Source organism: Chenopodium album, chromosome 15 (assembly GCF_948465745.1).
Source record: "Chenopodium album chromosome 15, dcCheAlbu1.1, whole genome shotgun sequence".
Lineage (NCBI taxonomy): Eukaryota > Viridiplantae > Streptophyta > Magnoliopsida > Caryophyllales > Amaranthaceae > Chenopodium > Chenopodium album.
In genome coordinates this window covers 1,120,581-1,137,508 of record NC_137848.1, presented here as the reverse complement: position 1 = coordinate 1,137,508, position 16,928 = coordinate 1,120,581, and the positions used below count along the sequence as shown (strand labels likewise).

The 16,928-nt window shown below is 32.2% G+C and overlaps 2 protein-coding genes across 4 annotated transcripts; one reads left to right on the top strand and one right to left on the bottom strand.

The window, feature by feature from the left end:
- Positions 1 to 531: 531 nt before the first annotated feature.
- On the bottom strand, positions 532 to 5,149 carry LOC145581507 (uncharacterized). Of its 2 annotated transcripts, none has more exons than XM_081638516.1 (10): positions 5,022 to 5,149; positions 4,669 to 4,787; positions 2,755 to 3,081; positions 2,574 to 2,666; positions 1,980 to 2,055; positions 1,818 to 1,871; positions 1,529 to 1,583; positions 1,333 to 1,442; positions 1,163 to 1,264; positions 532 to 735 (listed from the first exon to the last, which is right to left on the bottom strand). In XM_081638516.1, exons 7-10 carry the CDS (start codon positions 1,581 to 1,583, stop codon positions 616 to 618), a joined length of 387 nt encoding a protein of 128 aa, XP_081494642.1. In that variant the 5' UTR covers positions 1,818 to 1,871; positions 1,980 to 2,055; positions 2,574 to 2,666; positions 2,755 to 3,081; positions 4,669 to 4,787; positions 5,022 to 5,149; the 3' UTR covers positions 532 to 615. The 2 variants fall into 2 exon arrangements, with proteins under 2 accessions (XP_081494642.1, XP_081494643.1); XM_081638517.1 differs by having other exon boundaries at positions 2,758 to 3,081.
- A 4,550-nt stretch (positions 5,150 to 9,699) lies between these two features.
- On the top strand, positions 9,700 to 16,459 carry LOC145581506 (beta-1,3-galactosyltransferase GALT1-like). 2 transcript variants are annotated; one of them, XM_081638513.1, is made up of 8 exons: positions 9,700 to 9,963; positions 11,262 to 12,279; positions 13,125 to 13,360; positions 13,454 to 13,735; positions 14,383 to 14,511; positions 14,989 to 15,168; positions 15,724 to 15,831; positions 15,947 to 16,459. In XM_081638513.1, the coding sequence occupies exons 2-8, from the start codon at positions 11,487 to 11,489 to the stop codon at positions 16,163 to 16,165; spliced, it is 1,947 nt and encodes a 648-aa protein (XP_081494639.1). In that variant the 5' UTR covers positions 9,700 to 9,963; positions 11,262 to 11,486; the 3' UTR covers positions 16,166 to 16,459. The 2 variants fall into 2 exon arrangements, with proteins under 2 accessions (XP_081494639.1, XP_081494640.1); XM_081638514.1 differs by having other exon boundaries at positions 11,169 to 12,279.
- The last annotated feature ends 469 nt before the right edge of the window (positions 16,460 to 16,928 follow it).

Genomic DNA, 16,928 nt, shown 5'->3' with positions numbered 1-16,928 from the left:
ACGCTAAAAAGCGTCGAAAAATTATTTCTCGACGCTGCAAAAAAGCGTCGCAAATCCATGAGTCGAAAATTCTTCTAAGACACAAAAAAGCGTCGAGATTCTCGACGCTTTTTATTGTCCAAACTAATATACGACGCGTCGAAAATTACGCATTTCGCGCATTATCCCAAATGTATGTAGTTTTTTGCGACGATTTTTCCTGTCCACATAATCAAATTTAGCGACGCTTTTTGTTTTCTTGCGTTTATTCGTGTCAGCCTATGGTATGGCGGGAAAGTCTTTGAAATTTGAAAATGTGCAATTATGTAGACATTAAAAAGCGTCTAGATTTATTTTTTAAGCTTTTTTTTTTCTTTTATCAATTTATCATCATAAATACATTATAATTATTTAAATTTATCATAAATAAATTAATTAATAACATTAAAATAAAAATAAACAAAAATTCTATATAACTAGATTTTAAAAAAAAAAACAATAATTAATCAACAATAAAAAGAGTACGTAGTTAATTACCAAATTTAGAAAAGAAAACATCAACACAGTACAATCAATAAATAAATAAAAAATGGTCGCATATTATAGTATGTAGCTTGTCCCTAAATAAATACATCACTAATATAAGACTAAAAACCAAAATAGATAGATGATGGCCACATTGATCGATATAGTCGCTTGTTGGTGCTCAAGTGTCCCGGCGTATTCTTTTGTTGCACCTACATTGCCTTTTCCAATCTTCAAAAAAAAATACAAAGTATAAATTAGTCTAAATCATTTTTTACTAGAGCAACCACCAGTACACATATGAATAACTTGATCACACTCAGTTCATACTTCATATATTTTTTAACACAAAGGAAGCATATTCATATTATATCATAATATAACTGATGAAATAAATCATCAGAACAAAAGAAGGAAAGTTGCTGAATTTAACCAGCAATCCTAACAAAAGGAAAGTAGAGGGCATATGATACCACACTAAACTTTCAAAATTTATTCTGATCGCAGCCATATTAGCATCAAAATTTATTCTGATCGCACCAGAAGATGGCAGCCTCCAATCACAAAAAACAAATTAAATACCAAAAACAAATTATTAGAGGTGGACCAACTTTGATAGCATCTACTTTAAGTGGAAAGAATTAAATAAGAGGCAAACCTTGCAACATGCTGAGAATATAAATGGTGCATTAACGATGTAATAAGTATCAGTCTTCTCTGGATAGTTCAAGTCGTCGATAGTTGTTATTATAGTCAGTAGCTGCAAATGAACAGAAGCAATAAAATTATGACCAATCTATCCATCAAATCTCATCTCAACTAACTCACCTTTTTGCCTTTAGAATGTCCAATATAATCAATCCCATTCAGCCAATGACTATGAAATCCATCCGCAATCATCTCAGCTCGAGAATAAAACTGATACCCCACATCAATTCCTGCACATTCCACAAACAACGGAATCCAGTTAGTCTCAGGACTGAGATAATAAGAAATCCTTTTTGCTCGGGTTACAAGCACCAACCAGGAAGAGAACCAATTGTCTTCTCAGGATACAATATTTCATTCTCCCCTCTCATCTGTCACCAACACATTGTAAACAAGTCAAACAGCAAATGTAAGTACAACTTGTAATGATTTCACAGCAGGAAGAGTCTAGAAAATGCATGGACAAAAATCATATGTGCTTCCAACAACAGCACCACAAAAGTTGACACTGCAAGAGAAAGATACATATAAAGCAACTCAATCCCCTAATTATCATTAAACACACTTTTTAAATGGTAAAAAGGGCCAAAAAGTGATTAACTTACAGATGCTTTGTCATATGTACTATGCCTCACACCGACAGCAATAACAGATATACCCTGATAAACACAGAAACCACCTTCAGTTGAAATAATACAATTGCAATTCTGTATTGAGCAGTACCAGAAGTCAAATGCACCCAGAGGATATAGATGAAGGTAGTTTACCTCTTTTGAGTAGCCTGAAAGTCCTACAAGCTGAGTCACGCACTTTTCGGTACAGATCCGCAGGAACTATTGGTTTCTGGGCAAATTAAATTACTAGATTAGGATGTTAGGTCATACATACATGCTCCTCATGATAATCCACCCCACATAAAAAGACTCAAACTTCCTAAAATACATTGAATCGTAATACAAAAGAGAAATTTTAAGAAATCAAAAAAAAAAAAAAAAATTGAAAGATGAGAGAAGTCAAGAGACATGCAAATCCAATAGTAAATTCAGAGCAAGAGATCGATTTTGAACCTTATTAATTAATATTTAAATTTAGATAGCCATTTTCAAATACCAGATTTGATTAATTGGACTTTGATTCAAACAAAAAAAAATGAGTTTAGGGTTAATAACAAACCTAATTTCATGTAAAGAAAGCGAATACTGAAAGAGATAAAGCAAATCAAGAATAAAAAACTAGCAATCTGCACCAACTCAGCTGATTAAACACTATCTAAACCCAAAATCACACAGATGTAAACAAGAATAAACAAAAAAATCTCTAATTTAAAAAAATATATAAATTGAAGAATGAAATCACCTAACCTTCTCCAATACCCCAGACTTCTGCAAAATCAGCACTAGAAGGTCTCGCCATGGATCTCGACTTCATAACTCCAAGGTTTTTCACTAATCCTTCTGCACAAAATAATCGAGCAATTTGGGGATCTAAGAGTTTATTCAAATGAAAATTAAAAAAAAAAAAATTTGAGTAGAAGAAAATCACCACCATCAGCCTTAACGTGTGAAGATATGCAACCAATCCTTTGACAACTTTGGGTGGAGTTTGGTAAACTCAAGTTACCCATGAGATTGATAGCCTAAAGCGATTCACTATCATTGTAATCCTTTGACTACTTTCAATCAAACACCATCAACCTTTCCTCTAAATATTGGTTCAATTATCGTAATTAATATCCAAGTTAAAACAACACATAGGTTGTCGACGCCATTTAGAGTAGAGATGTTGGCTTCTACCATCAAGAATCGAGTTTCAGATAGAATGTCTCCTCCATAATTACCCATTCTCTGAGTCATCCACCATAGCTTGAACCTGAATACACACATAAAACACATCCCCTTACACGCATAAAATATACAATTACTAAATCAACAAACTTTCAAGCTCTCTCTACAAGCAATAATTGAATTGAATATGAACAAATCGAGTTGTATATCTATAAAGTAAATTTGTATTGAATTAAGAAAACTGAATCTAGTAATATCGAATAGATCAACAAAAAACCAAAAAAGAGAATTATGGAGAAAACAAACAAGAGCTAAATAATATACCCAAGAGAGAGATGGTAGAGAAGAGCCTAGACAGCATAAAAAATAAAACACTCAAACCAGTCATATCAAAGTCAGAACTTTTTATACAAAATAAGAATTATGATCATGAACTAATCCACAAACGAGCCAAGATAGACAGATATCCTTCTTTATTATCCGTTATTATAATAAAGAATCTAAATTATCACAAAATAAACTGAAATTCATAAATTTCATATATACAAGCGCTAAGACAAGGCCCTCACAAAATTGTTTCAGCAAACACCTCTAGCAAAATATCTTATGATTCAGTTGAAAAGGGAAAATCTCAGAGTTAATAACTAAACACCCAGCAGATCGAGAAAATAAAAATGGAATATCTCCAATAGTAGTTTAGTTACAAAGAATACAAAAACAAAGGATCAGACTAATCAGCTAAACCCAGAACAATTATATGAGACAACTAAAATGATAAATTTAGAGTTCTGATCTCATTCATCATCTCTCAGCTGTACACACTACAGTCATTTGGACTACACGAAATGAATGCAAAAATGTAACAAGTATTAGGCTGAAGCAAGATAGCTAGAAAACATAGACTAATGAGGCTTTGTTTGTGAATACTAATGAACTAGCAGCAGCGAATGTCATCTACTGATACTATAATTAAAGCAATCAAATTTGTACTATATTCCTTCAAGTGGGATTTGAACGAACAAAAAGACTAACAGTTATAATTAAAGCAATCAAATTTGTAATGTGTTTCTTCATTAATGCCCATGTATTTAATTTTGACCATCACTCTGCTCATTAGGCAATGAAAATTAAATAAGATCAGAAAAAAAACCTATCAGCAATTAACAACTTATCAGAAAACATAACTTTAGAAACATAGATATGTAATGGACCCTAATTTGGGGTTTCCATGTTGTTGTACAAGAGAAGGGGAAGGTGTAGGGGCAGAATAGGCCAAGCATAACAAGCCTCCAAAAGTCTCTAGGGGACAGTAGCAGTAGCCTAAAGTTATCAACCTTGTAAGCAATCTGCTGTTATATATCAATCAAAATACTCAAGCTTTATATTAACTAAAAATCCTAGTCTATTACAAGTACAAATATTGCATCAGCTTCTGCTTCCAATAAATTTATATTGGAATGGATTTATATTGGAATGTATAGCAAATGCACAACACACACTTTCATAAAGCATTCCATTTCCTATGTTGCTAGATTTATCAGACATCCTAATTAAGTCATCTAAAGTTCTATAATTCGTTGCAACTAAAATTAAACTAAGTTCATGAACAATTGAACAATAAAATTCTAGAGAATGATCAAAACAGTAACAAAAAAAGAAGAATAGAACTTACCTTGGTTTAAGTCGACTACAGAAATTCCCCAAAACAGAGCCAAAATATCTTGAATTGAGGAGCATAAACCCTAAATTTCTTTGAGTTGTGCGACATAAATATTTTGCAATCAATGAACCCTAAGTTCAAAAATGAAACACAAAAATCAGTAATTTTAGACTTCGTGCAAAAATTAACAAGAAAAAAAAAGTACAATTCACCAGTTCTAGAGCCTAAATGCAAGAGAATCGAGTTTAAACCCTAACTACTATATAGGCCGACGAATTGAATCGAATTTTAGTGTTTATTGGCCGAATTTGCTGGAATTTTTTGTTTAAATTTTGTTGGGAATCACCGTAAATGGAAGAAATTACCAGGGAGAAGAGAGGAGAGGAAGAAATTAACAAGGATACGAACAATGAGATTAAATTTCTTTGAAGTACTGAGATCTGAGAGAGAGAGAGAGAGGGTTTCTTAATTTCTTATGCGTGTCAGTGTGTGGGTACAAGGCTATTTCTGATTTTTTTAATTTTTTTTTTATTTTAAATTGTTCCTTATACGAGTACACCGTTTTTGGGTTGCCTTGAGTCACGTGCTGAAATTGTCGACGCTTTTTCTTGTCAAGAAGATCATTTGACACATAAAAGCGTCGAAAAAATGCGGAAATATATTTTTCCGCTGACGCCCCACTAAATGTGTCGAGCAAATAGCGTCCAAACACCAAGGAATTTGTAGTAGTGATAAAATTGTTGATTTAGAGTTTTATTTCCGATAAATTACCCATATTTCATAGGTACAAAAATTATAACTTTAGCAGATCATGAGACAACGACACCACAACAATTAAATAATTTATCATATAACATTATTTTAATATTATAGGTTTTTTTGGAGCAACATTCATTTATGATGTATCCTAATCGATTGAAATAAAATACTTCATAATCTAATATGAGTTTATTACTTTATGTAAAACTGCCAATCAAGTTGAGTCACGGGTCATTTCGGGTCGAGTCACTTCGGGTCACGGGTCAAAAAATGTTTACATACACTAGCCCAAAGTTTCGGGTTCGGTTCAACCCAATAGGCTTAGAACAATTTTTTTGCTTACTTTATTTTTGTCTAATTTTTAGAAATTTCTAATATTTCAAGCTTATGTTGCTTTTTTTTTTTTTTTTTTAAAGCAAACATTTTCACCAATATTATTATTAGTCACATGCCTCTTACATAATTTAAATTGTCACAAAATCACAACAATTCCTAACTAATTTTGTATCAACGATATATTTTAAAATTCGGTACATAAATACAAATTTTATCTTAAAATTCAATAAACAACCCAGGCATCGCACGGGGCACTAAACTAGTAACTAATATATAAAACTAAACTTTTAGTCAGAGTAAAGTTAATAACTAGGTACAAATAAAATTTCCTTCAAAATAAAGGTACAAATAAGATAATTTAAATAACATACTCCGTAATATAAAAAAATAGGTTATAATAAAGGTAATTGTGGCCTAACCAAATTCAATTTAGAACAATCGGTCACAAAAAAAAAAAAAAAAAAAAAAAAAAAAACAATTTAGAACTATATAATCTTATATATATATATATATATATATATATATATATATATATATATATATATATATATATATATATATATATATATATATATATATATAGAGAGAGAGAGAGAGAGAGAGAGAGAGAGGAAGGCTCATGTAAGAACCCTCCTCTATATAAGAACCCAATTTTATATAAGAACCAATCTCAACCCTTCATTTGTTTTGATCCAACCATCTAAAATGATCCCTTAGTAATGGCATTTCTGTAATTTTGAAGAGTTTGTATTTAGAACATAGAATAAAAATTTAGAACATAAGCAGAAAAAATTTAGAACATAAGCAAACAAAAATTTAGAACATAAGCAGAAAAAAGTTAGAACATAAAAAGCTTGATTTTCGATTTATGTTCGATTTTATATTTCCATGTTCTAAATTTTTTGTCTATGTTCAAAAAAATTTGTCTATGTTCTAAACTTTTGCATATGTTCTAAACTTATATTGTGAGCCTATGTTCTAATTTTTTCCCCTATGCTCTAAAATCATTTCCTATATTCTTAGTTTTTCGTGTATGTTTTAAATTTCTTTCTATGTTCTAAACCTTTATTTTGAGCCTATGTTCTAAATTTATTCCCTATGTTCTAATTTTTTTTTCTATGTTCTAAATTTAGATTTATGCTTGATTTTCGATTTATGTTCAATTTTACATTTTCATGTTCTAAATTTTTTTTTTAATCTATGTTCTAAACTTTTTCCTATGTTCTAAACTTATATTGTGAGCCTATGTTCTAATTTTTTTCCCCTATGCTCTAAAATCATTTCCTATATTCTTAGTTTTTTCGTCCATGTTCTAAATTTCAATTCTTTATGTGTTCTAAACCTATCTTTTGAGCCTATGTTCTAATTTTTTTCCCTATGTTCTAAAATTATTTCTTATGTTCTAAATTATAACATTATGAATTATGATCTAATTTTTTCTAAATTTATTCTAAGGAAAGAACGATGATTAAGTTTTTTTTATATAGTTATTTATAAATATAGCCTATGTAGGATTCGAACCTACATCATCTATGCAGTTTGCATAGTGCTCTACCACTTGAGCTAATAGGTTTTTGATATAGATCAACACACTACCCTCCCATAGAAGTAGAGGAAAACGATCACATGTAGAAACTCAAATGCCTCCATTATTGCTAAAACAACCACCATAGCTCACACATTACCCAACACAACTACTACAGTACTACTAGGAAGTGTTATCAAGTAAATTACATCAGTCTGACAGAGGAAAATATACAGTTGGATGTTCATCCAGTGATTCCATTCCTATAAAATATTATGCAAATTTATCTACTGCAAGTGCTAACCTAATATCTTACTATAATACTCTTATTTTTACATGAACTAACCTAAATGACTAAATTTGTGCAACTACCAGCAAATGCTTCATATTATTTGCAATCTCATATGAACTCTAATAATGAACTATCAAAACCAAACATTCTAGTATAATTAATCAAAATTTTGACAGCATTCTAATTTTACGCCTTTTTTATGATTCCTCTTTGATTGTAATGTCACATCGTATTATGAACGAATTGACAGCGATGGGTCGGGATGATAACTGATTTTATGTTGTCTCTGTTCTAGATGCTCTATTATTGAATTTTCTTCGGTACATTTTCCCATTGAATAATTCAGCAGCATTTAGCAATGCTTTTAAAACGTGGAATTATATATCGTAAAAATCAAAGATCCACCTCCATTATGATTATGTTGTCGGGTATCCATTAATTTAAACGTAGACATAATAGAATGAGTTTAGAACATAATTTTTTTAAAAAAAGAGTTTAGAACATTATCCATTAATTTAAACATAGAACATAATAGAATGAGTTTAGAACATAATTTTAAAAAAAAAAAAAGTCTAGAACATTATACAAGCCTGTTCGAAATTGACAGAAAACAAACAACAAAAATCGAACAAAATAATTCGAACATAAATTGAACTAATTAAATCGAACAAAATCGAACAAAAATCAAAATATTAGCAAAATCGAACTAAAATCAAGCAAAAATCGAACTAAAATCGAGCAAAAATCGAACAAAATAATCGAACAAAAATCGAACTAAAATTGAACCCTAAATTCGAACACTAAAGCCGCAAAAATCAAACCCTAAATTCGAGCCCTAAATTTTCAAAAATCGAACTCAAAAAAATCGAAAAGAAAAACAAAATCCACTTGAACATCATGCTAATTTCATAGAAATTTAAACAAAATCGAAAAGAAAAACATACAAAATCGGCTTTAACTCATGCAAAATTCATGAAAATCAAATCGCAAAAATCAAAATCGCCAATTTGCAAACATCATTCGATTGAAAGCACAAAATCGACTTGAATATCATGTGAAATTCATAAAATTAGAACAAAATCAAAGAAAAACGTACCTTATTTGAGCAATTTAGGTTGTTTTGCAGCAATTTGGGCTAGATTTTGAGATTTGAGGAGAGAGAAAGTAAAGAGGATTGAAAGTTTGAGGAGAGAGAAAAGTATGAACGTTGGGGAGGGTTTTGGGGGAGTTTTTTTTTTTTTGTTTTAACCTTGACCCCTCATCCTAATCTAATCCTACGGATGAGATTGGTTCTTATATAACTAGGGTTCTTACATAAGGAGGGGTTCTTACCGGATCCCTCCCATATATATATATATATATATATATATATATATATATATATATATATATATATATATATATATATATATATATATATATATAAAGGAGAGTTTTTTCCCGAGTTTTTAGAGAGCCACGTAGGATTTAATTTTTTCAGCGCACCATGTAGGATAATAAATTTTAGTGGTAGCCAATTAAATGCGAGATTATTAATTTTTTTTAAAATTAAATAATTTAAATGACACGTAAGCAAAATTGGCGAATAAGATTTCCCACTTTAAATTAATTAAATATAAAATATTATCTTTTGATATCAGGAATTTTATCTATATAGTATAATATAATATAATATAATATAATATAATATTTTAAAAAATTCAAACAAACCGTGCATCGCACGGGCATGAGCTTCATCTAGCTTCACATATATATAAGTAAATTTAGATAAGTTTTGAAAATTAATTTAGACAAGTCCCGATAAAAAAACCCGGTGATTTAAACATACTCTAAAATTTATCATTAATTCATTCCTTTTATCAATATGAAACTTCTCATTGCTCCCATGATGTAATATTATTTCAACCATAAACGATATTCAATTCAAAAACTTTATTTTTATTTAGTTAAGGAAAACCTATAACTTGTACATAGATGAGGAAAAATATAGTCCATTAGGAATTTGAAGTTTGGACCGACTTAATTGAAGAACGCCAATTATGAATTAAGTCTATTATTAAAACTTAATTATAAGAAGTAGATGATATTAATGGATGACTTATTGACTATAAATTCCCCAAAAAAGAATACTTGTAACGTTTTAAGTGTAGAAGTTGTAGAACTTGTCAAAATAATGCTACCTTAAAACCTACTCTCGACTAGTCAAATTACTCAATTTTCTTTTCGTTTTTTTTTTCTTTTTTATTTTAATTTTTTGGTAGTACCACCATTAAAGCGTAGACTTGAAGACCACTATTCAAACCAATTAAAGTCCCCTTCAATTTCTCTCTCTTTATCTTCCTTTCTCTTCTACCATCATCTTTGTCTTTTGAAGTTATTCCATTTCAAATTCCAGGTGAGTTTTTAATTTATGCAATTTTAATTTCCGCTTTTAATTGTCATTTTGCTTTTAAATTGAACTTCAAGCGTTAGTTTTTAGGCAGTTTTTATTAGTGATTTTTGTATCAAAAATTACCCATAAAATGTTATTTAGTTTTATGCCAATTGTGGTTCAATGTGATGTTTAATGGGATCTTCTGTATTTGTTAATTTGATGGAAAGTTTTGATCTTTCTCGCTTTTATTTTGGTGGGGTTTTGTTGGGTGGAAAATAAATTTATTAGATGAAATTGTTCATAATTTTCTTAGCGACTAGTGTCTCTTTACAGTGGCTAGAAATTGGGCAATGTGTAAATGACAGTGAATTAGACGAGATTCGATCCGAGGTCTTGGGTTCGACCCGATAGACATTAACCCACTAATCAAGAAGCTAACTTTGAATCTGTCAAAACAAGTGCTAGAATCATTGATGATTTTGTATTGAACTACTGAAATTGGAAGCCTTTTATATTTTCCTTGATACTTATACTTAATATTATAGTGTAATGAATTTGTTTAATAAATTGTTTAATAAATTTGTTGTGGGGTTTCCTAAATGGGTTTTGAGTGGTAAATCTAATGGTTTTTTTTTTTCTTTCTCGGCAACATTTTGATTTGCATATTTTATTAGTAGTTGCAATAATCACAGTAAGATTGGAGTTTATCTTTGTTATTTGACCATTTAATTTTTGAATCTCAGCCCCAGATTTCTGGATTTTGTTACTTGAGCACTTCAAAAACCTCTGCAACATGCATTAATCTGTCTACGTGTAATGGCCTGATACAAAATCTAAATCCATACTCTAATGTGCTTGTGTTTTGTTGCTTCGAATTTGTTGGTCATACAAATTGTATACAAGTATATATTATGATTTATCCTTTGCTTAATCATCTGTAGCATGTCTTATTCGATGTATGTAACTAGTTGAGGCAGGAAAAACTAAAAAGTATGTAAATAGTTGAAGAAGTAAAAACTGAGTAGGAATTTTTTTTTGATAGAGAAACGATAATACATGTATTCATTATTTTCATCATGATTTTATTAAGCTGAACGACAAGCAGACAATGAGAGTATCCATGATGCTTTTAATTTTTTTGTTGTAGCTTTGTGTTGATGGTGCATGGTTTTCTGTGGTTTGTTTGTACCTCCTTTATGACCTTGTGCTCTAAAATTGGTTTTCAGGACATGGGTTGAGTAGTTGTTGCTATAGTCTTTGAGGAACTAGTCTGACAATCTGTTCTTTAATTATGGAATTTGGTCTTACTACTCTTACAGATTTCTACACTAAGAAAATGCTGTTTAAAGATCAGAAAATGGTTACATGAATGTGGTCAATGGTCTGGTTCATGTCTGCTTTCAAAGACCAATCAGTTGATCATTGTAGTATAGCTGTATGATATCTCATCGCCTTTGGCTTCATGTGCTATTTGGTTTGAGGTTGTCACGTTTAAGCACTACCTTTCTGCACAAAGTGATTGACTCTATTTGTTGGAGCTAATAATGAAAGACATGAAGAAATGGTATGTTGGTGTTATAGTTTCCTCTGTCTTCATGTTGCTGGTGCTACGATACACCATCATGCAAAACCCTCTAGGGCCAAGTTCCTTGACTGCTTCTTTAACGTTCAATGCGACTAATCCATTTGAATGGGTTAACACTAATCCTCTTGAATGGATAAGCTCTACTGGTACACCTGATGTTCAAAGTCCTAAGATTGCTACCCAAGTAATTTCTACTGATACTCTGACATCCGGACTCTTTGTTTGGAGAAACCTTACGAAGGTGGAGCAACATTCTTTGCTGACTTGGAACCAGCTGAAGCACTTGATAAATAATTCTCAGTCTTTACCAAATGCACTAGAAGCCACTAGAGAAGCTTCACATGCGTGGAGTGGCCTTATGACTGTGATTGAAGAGGAAAAGCTTCATGTAAATGACAGTACTTCTGTAAAAGCAAAGGAGAAACAGTGTCCGCACTATCTTAAGAAGATGAGTGGCTTAGAACTTAATAATAGTGATTTCAGGCTAGAGGTCCCTTGTGGATTGACTCAAGGTTCGTCTGTTACAATTATTGCTATTCCAAATGGCCTTCTTGGCAACTTCCGGATTGACTTAACTGGGGAACATATTCCTGGAGAGCCAGACCCACCTATTATACTGCACTATAATGTTAGGTTACATGGAGATCAGATAACAGAGGACCCTGTTATTGTTCAAAACACCTGGACTGCTGCACATGACTGGGGTGAAGAGGAGCGTTGCCCGAATTCTGAAACCGACACTAATAAAAAAGGTAACTTGGTTTCTCTATTCCGGGGATTATGTGAAGCTTTATTCTTCTATTATTTAGTATAAGTATAGATTGCCACCATTCGAAGAATTTCTGTTAGTTACTTGCTATGCCACACTCAAATTTTATGCCCTTTTCTTTGTCATTTTCAACTAAATCATTCATTATGTTTTCTGGAAAACAAAGGATGTCTCTGAAAATTCTTTTAATACTTTCATTTAAGCAATTCATGGTTGTGCTTGGAATTTGGTGGTTGGAGTTTGATGAGCCACTATACTTGTATATTCTGGTCTGCTATATGAGTATTATGACCCTACTAGAAGGTGTAGGAAACTTTAAACAAGAATGAGATTTTTATGTAAGGTTCAGTCATTGTCCAAAAATGTAGTTGTTAGGATTGTCCAGGTTCCACTGTTCCAGTAAATTATCATGTTTCTTTTGTAGTTTTCTTATGTTATTTGAGTTTGTAGCTTTAGTTCCTTGTCGCAATATTTATTCAAACTTACAATCTCGTTCTTTTGGGTGATGCTGAGCTGAAATGTGCATACTAGAGGAAACAGTGTAAATTACCCAGACGTGATTCATACTTTGTATGTGTTATCCTAATTTTGCAATGATGACTCATACTCCCCATTTATTGAGGTTTAGACTTCTGCATAAGATCGTAAGGTTCTCCATCAGGACTATTGTACTATGAAACTTGATGAACAATATGACTATTTCCACCTTGACTTTATCTTATGTTTTCCATATTGAAGTTATGTCTTCAATATTTGACATTTTTTGTGAATGAAACCATGTTGTATTTGTATGTGACTTTGGAGCTGACCCTCTTCCAAAATTTATAGTGGATGAGCTTGATCAGTGCAATGAAATGGTGGGAAAGGATGTCAATCAGACATTGAAAGCGTTCACCCATGTAAATGGTTCTAAAGGGTCTCCACATATTCATGATGGGTTCAAAAGAAGACCATACTTCCCTTTTAAACAGAGCTATCCATTTGTTGCAACACTTAGAGTGGGTTCAGAAGGGATACAAATGACAGTTGATGGGAAGCATGTAACATCATTTGCTTATCGTGAGGTGCTGTTTTCAAAATTTCTCTAGAATTGCACTTTAGATGCTTGAGGTAAAATCCAGTTCAATTTATTCACTTGCATTTTCCAATTATTTCAGACCTTGGAGCCTTGGCTTGTTAGTGAAGTTAGAATATCTGGAGATCTGCAGTTAATTTCTATCATTGCAAGCGGTCTACCTACATCTGAGGATATAGAGCATGTTCGTGATCTGGAAACTCTGAAGGTTGTTCCCATTCCACACGAAAAAGCTTTAGATCTTTTTATTGGGGTTTTCTCTACTGCAAACAACTTTAAGCGCCGTATGGCTGTTCGAAGAACGTGGATGCAATTTCCAGAAGTGCGCTCAGGGTCAGTTGCAGTGCGCTTTTTTGTTGGTTTGGTGAGTCCCTAAACTTTGTTTGACCTGTTGAATGGTGACTTCAATAGTCACTCCAAATTTCGCCATTCTGTTTAATTTCATGTATTGGGTTGCAATACTCCTACTTGCATCTGGCCGTCAAAAGCAAAATAAAAGTAAGAGATTAATCAATCAATCAATCAAAGCCTTAATCCCATAAGTGGGGTCGGCTACATGAACCAAAAGTGATTATTCCGTGTAATCATCAACAAAAATCTTCCTCCTCCATCCCTTACGATTCAATGCCTCATCCTCATGCAAATCCATATACTTTATATCTTTCCTTCAAATCCATGTAACAGTAAGAGATGTGAGAGAGAAATCTTACAAAAGTTTGAATGGGGTAAGAGTGGGGACCATGTGAGGAGAAAGACATAAGGAATAGTATTTCCATTTGAGGAAAAAAATGGCCTAGGAATTGTTGCAATTAAAAAAAGAAACGGCCTAGGAAATGTTGCAATAAAAAAAAGCCCTAGGAATAGTTGCATAAAAAAAAAAAAAAAACAGGGATTTTCTGTACAATAATGTGTATCATGGTAGGATTCTGGGATATTGATAGCTATTATTGAAATCCTTATGCGCTCAAATCATTTGAATGAGAATTAATTATAAAGGTGGTATTTTTACAGCATAAGAACCAAAGAGTGAATGAAGAACTGTGGAATGAAGCCCGTACTTATGGAGACGTGCAGTTGATGCCATTTGTAGATTATTATAGTCTGATTACATGGAAGACTGTGGCCATCTGTGTTTTTGGGGTAAGGTCTTGTTTGATTTATGTCTTCCCTGTTCCTTGATGAATCGGATATTCCTATCAATTATGTTCTTTCATAAAAAATCGTGTAGAAAAAATGTTGTTTCAATCTATGACTTGTTGGAAAATGTTTCCTAAATGAGATTTTGTTGGAGTCTGGGGACTTGTCACTTTGTCTGAACATATCAATCTATAAAAAGGAAAATTGCTGTTTTGGATAGTTGCTTTTCTCATTGATTTGCTCTATTTTAACTTTAATCCATGAATTTGCTATGTCCAACAAAACCTTTTTGAAACAATTTTGTGATTGTATAGAAGGGTGCATGAATCCTATGAGTTATAGTACACACTTCTTTCGGAAATATATTTCATTAATATGTTGGAATTTCATTTTTACATAATTGTAGTGAAATTTAGTCTTTTAAACATTAATACTTCAATAGAACTTCTCATTGACTTCTCTGGCACAATGATGCAACAGACGGAGGTTGTTTCAGCAAAATATGTCATGAAGACAGATGACGATGCTTTTGTTCGTGTTGATGAAGTAATAGCTTCCTTGAATAAGATAAATGTGACTCGTGGATTGCTTTATGGGCTCATTAACTCTGATTCACGACCTCACCGGAGTCCTGACAGCAAATGGTTTATTAGTACTGAGGTAATATTAGATGCTATTAGTAAAATTTCAATGTTGCATATACAATGTTAAATTATTTTTAAGTGATTCCATGAGTATTGTTTTCTAGTAGCTGCTAATCAGCTCCTATACCGATGCTTAATTAGTTCTCTGTTGAAATTCTGAAATTACCAAAGACTAAAATACACAATGGTTCCCTGTTGTTGTGTAATCCTCATGCCTGAAAGGTTATTCATAACAAGAAAAATAACGCCTATTATTTGAAATTATCAATTCTGTTGGCCATTCAGCATTGCATAAATTTACTGTTTGCTCTGTTGAGTTGATCTAAGAACTCCATTGAACATCCATCTTCAAAATCATCTAAGGTCCTGATTCAATGACGTCTTAGTGTGTATTATTTTACATATGTACTTGTATATTTCAAAAACACTGTTTTGTTAGGCTATTTTAAAAGCTTATATCTTAGGCGTGTTTGCTCAATTTACAATCAAATCATACTATTCTACATGCTTGTCTGTTTAAAGATGCTTAATGTTCACGGCTTCTGATAATCTTTGATGTGTGTTTTTGAAGGAATGGCCTGAAGAAACTTACCCACCTTGGGCACATGGTCCTGGTTATGTTGTGTCACATGACATTGCGAAAGCAGTATCTAAGAGACATCAAAATGGGCAACTGAAGGTGAGAGAAGCCTAGTGCAACAATAATATTGAATATCTGTTTGTATGCTGATAAAATTTTGTTGCCATGTGTTATTGTACTCTTTAACATTTCTGCTGGTTCTTGTAAACACCAGATGTTTAAGTTGGAGGATGTTGCAATGGGCATCTGGATTGCTGACATGAAGAAAGAGGGGCTTGAGATCAGGTATGAGAAAGAGATGAGAGTCTATAATGAAGGTTGCAAAGACGGTTATGTCGTTGCACACTATCAAGGTCCAAGAGACATGTTGTGTTTATGGCAAAAACTTCAAGAAACAAAGCGCGCCTTCTGCTGTGGAGATGGTATGAGCTGAGAATTTTTTTGACGGCTGTCAGTGACTACCAACCATTGCTTCTGCATAGATGTAGAATTTAGGTAGTAGATGAATACACATTTTTAGGAATTGCATATATAGGAGGCATTACCTTATTCTTTTACCTCTCATTCCTTGAGAGCGAGTAGCTGATTTCTAAGGGTTTAGCCATATTCCATTTTGTATCATATTGAGTACTCCATATATGCGAGAGAGAGGTCACATATACGGAGTATTATCTAATATCCTTGTATAGAATTAGAAGAGGGTGTATAAATTCGGAGTATTTCGCAATTATGATGTGCTGAATACCCTTTTCTCCCATTCTTCCATCTCAAATTTATGATATCCTATATTCCTATCCTATACAGCTTTACTGCATACATTAAGAACATTTTTCCCAACGGTTCATCACAAACCTTAAAAATCCCATTCTAGCTATTGTAAACATTCTGGTTATCATTTTTATTATTACTCGTATTTTTTTAAAAATAAAATCTACTCTTAAACATCGTACTCTGTATTTATCTACGTTTTATACTAAGGGGATACAAATTGACTTTTTCTTTTATAATCCGCGTTAGTATGTGTACTTTAGAGATTGTTTAGCCTCCTTTCAAAGCCACAAAATGTTACCGCACAACATTACTGATGCGGAGACTATATGATTTGTGTAAGATTGAAATTTTGTCCAAAGATAAGGTAGTAAATTAGCAATTCAAGGTTCAAAAACACCAAAATTAACTGATATAACAATTGTAGT

Coding starts and splice junctions, on each gene's coding strand:
- LOC145581507 (XM_081638516.1), bottom strand. CDS start 1,583: ATGAGAGGGGAGAATGAAATATTGTATCCTGAGAAGACAATTGGTTCT. Junction 1,443..1,528: donor GACAATTGGTTCTCTTCCTG/GTTGGTGCTTGT, acceptor TGGAATGTGCAG/GAATTGATGTGGGGTATCAG. Junction 736..1,162: donor TATTCTCAGCATGTTGCAAG/GTTTGCCTCTTA, acceptor TTTTTTTTGAAG/ATTGGAAAAGGCAATGTAGG.
- LOC145581506 (XM_081638513.1), top strand. CDS start 11,487: ATGAAAGACATGAAGAAATGGTATGTTGGTGTTATAGTTTCCTCTGTC. Junction 13,736..14,382: donor TGCGCTTTTTTGTTGGTTTG/GTGAGTCCCTAA, acceptor GTATTTTTACAG/CATAAGAACCAAAGAGTGAA. Junction 14,512..14,988: donor TGGCCATCTGTGTTTTTGGG/GTAAGGTCTTGT, acceptor ATGATGCAACAG/ACGGAGGTTGTTTCAGCAAA.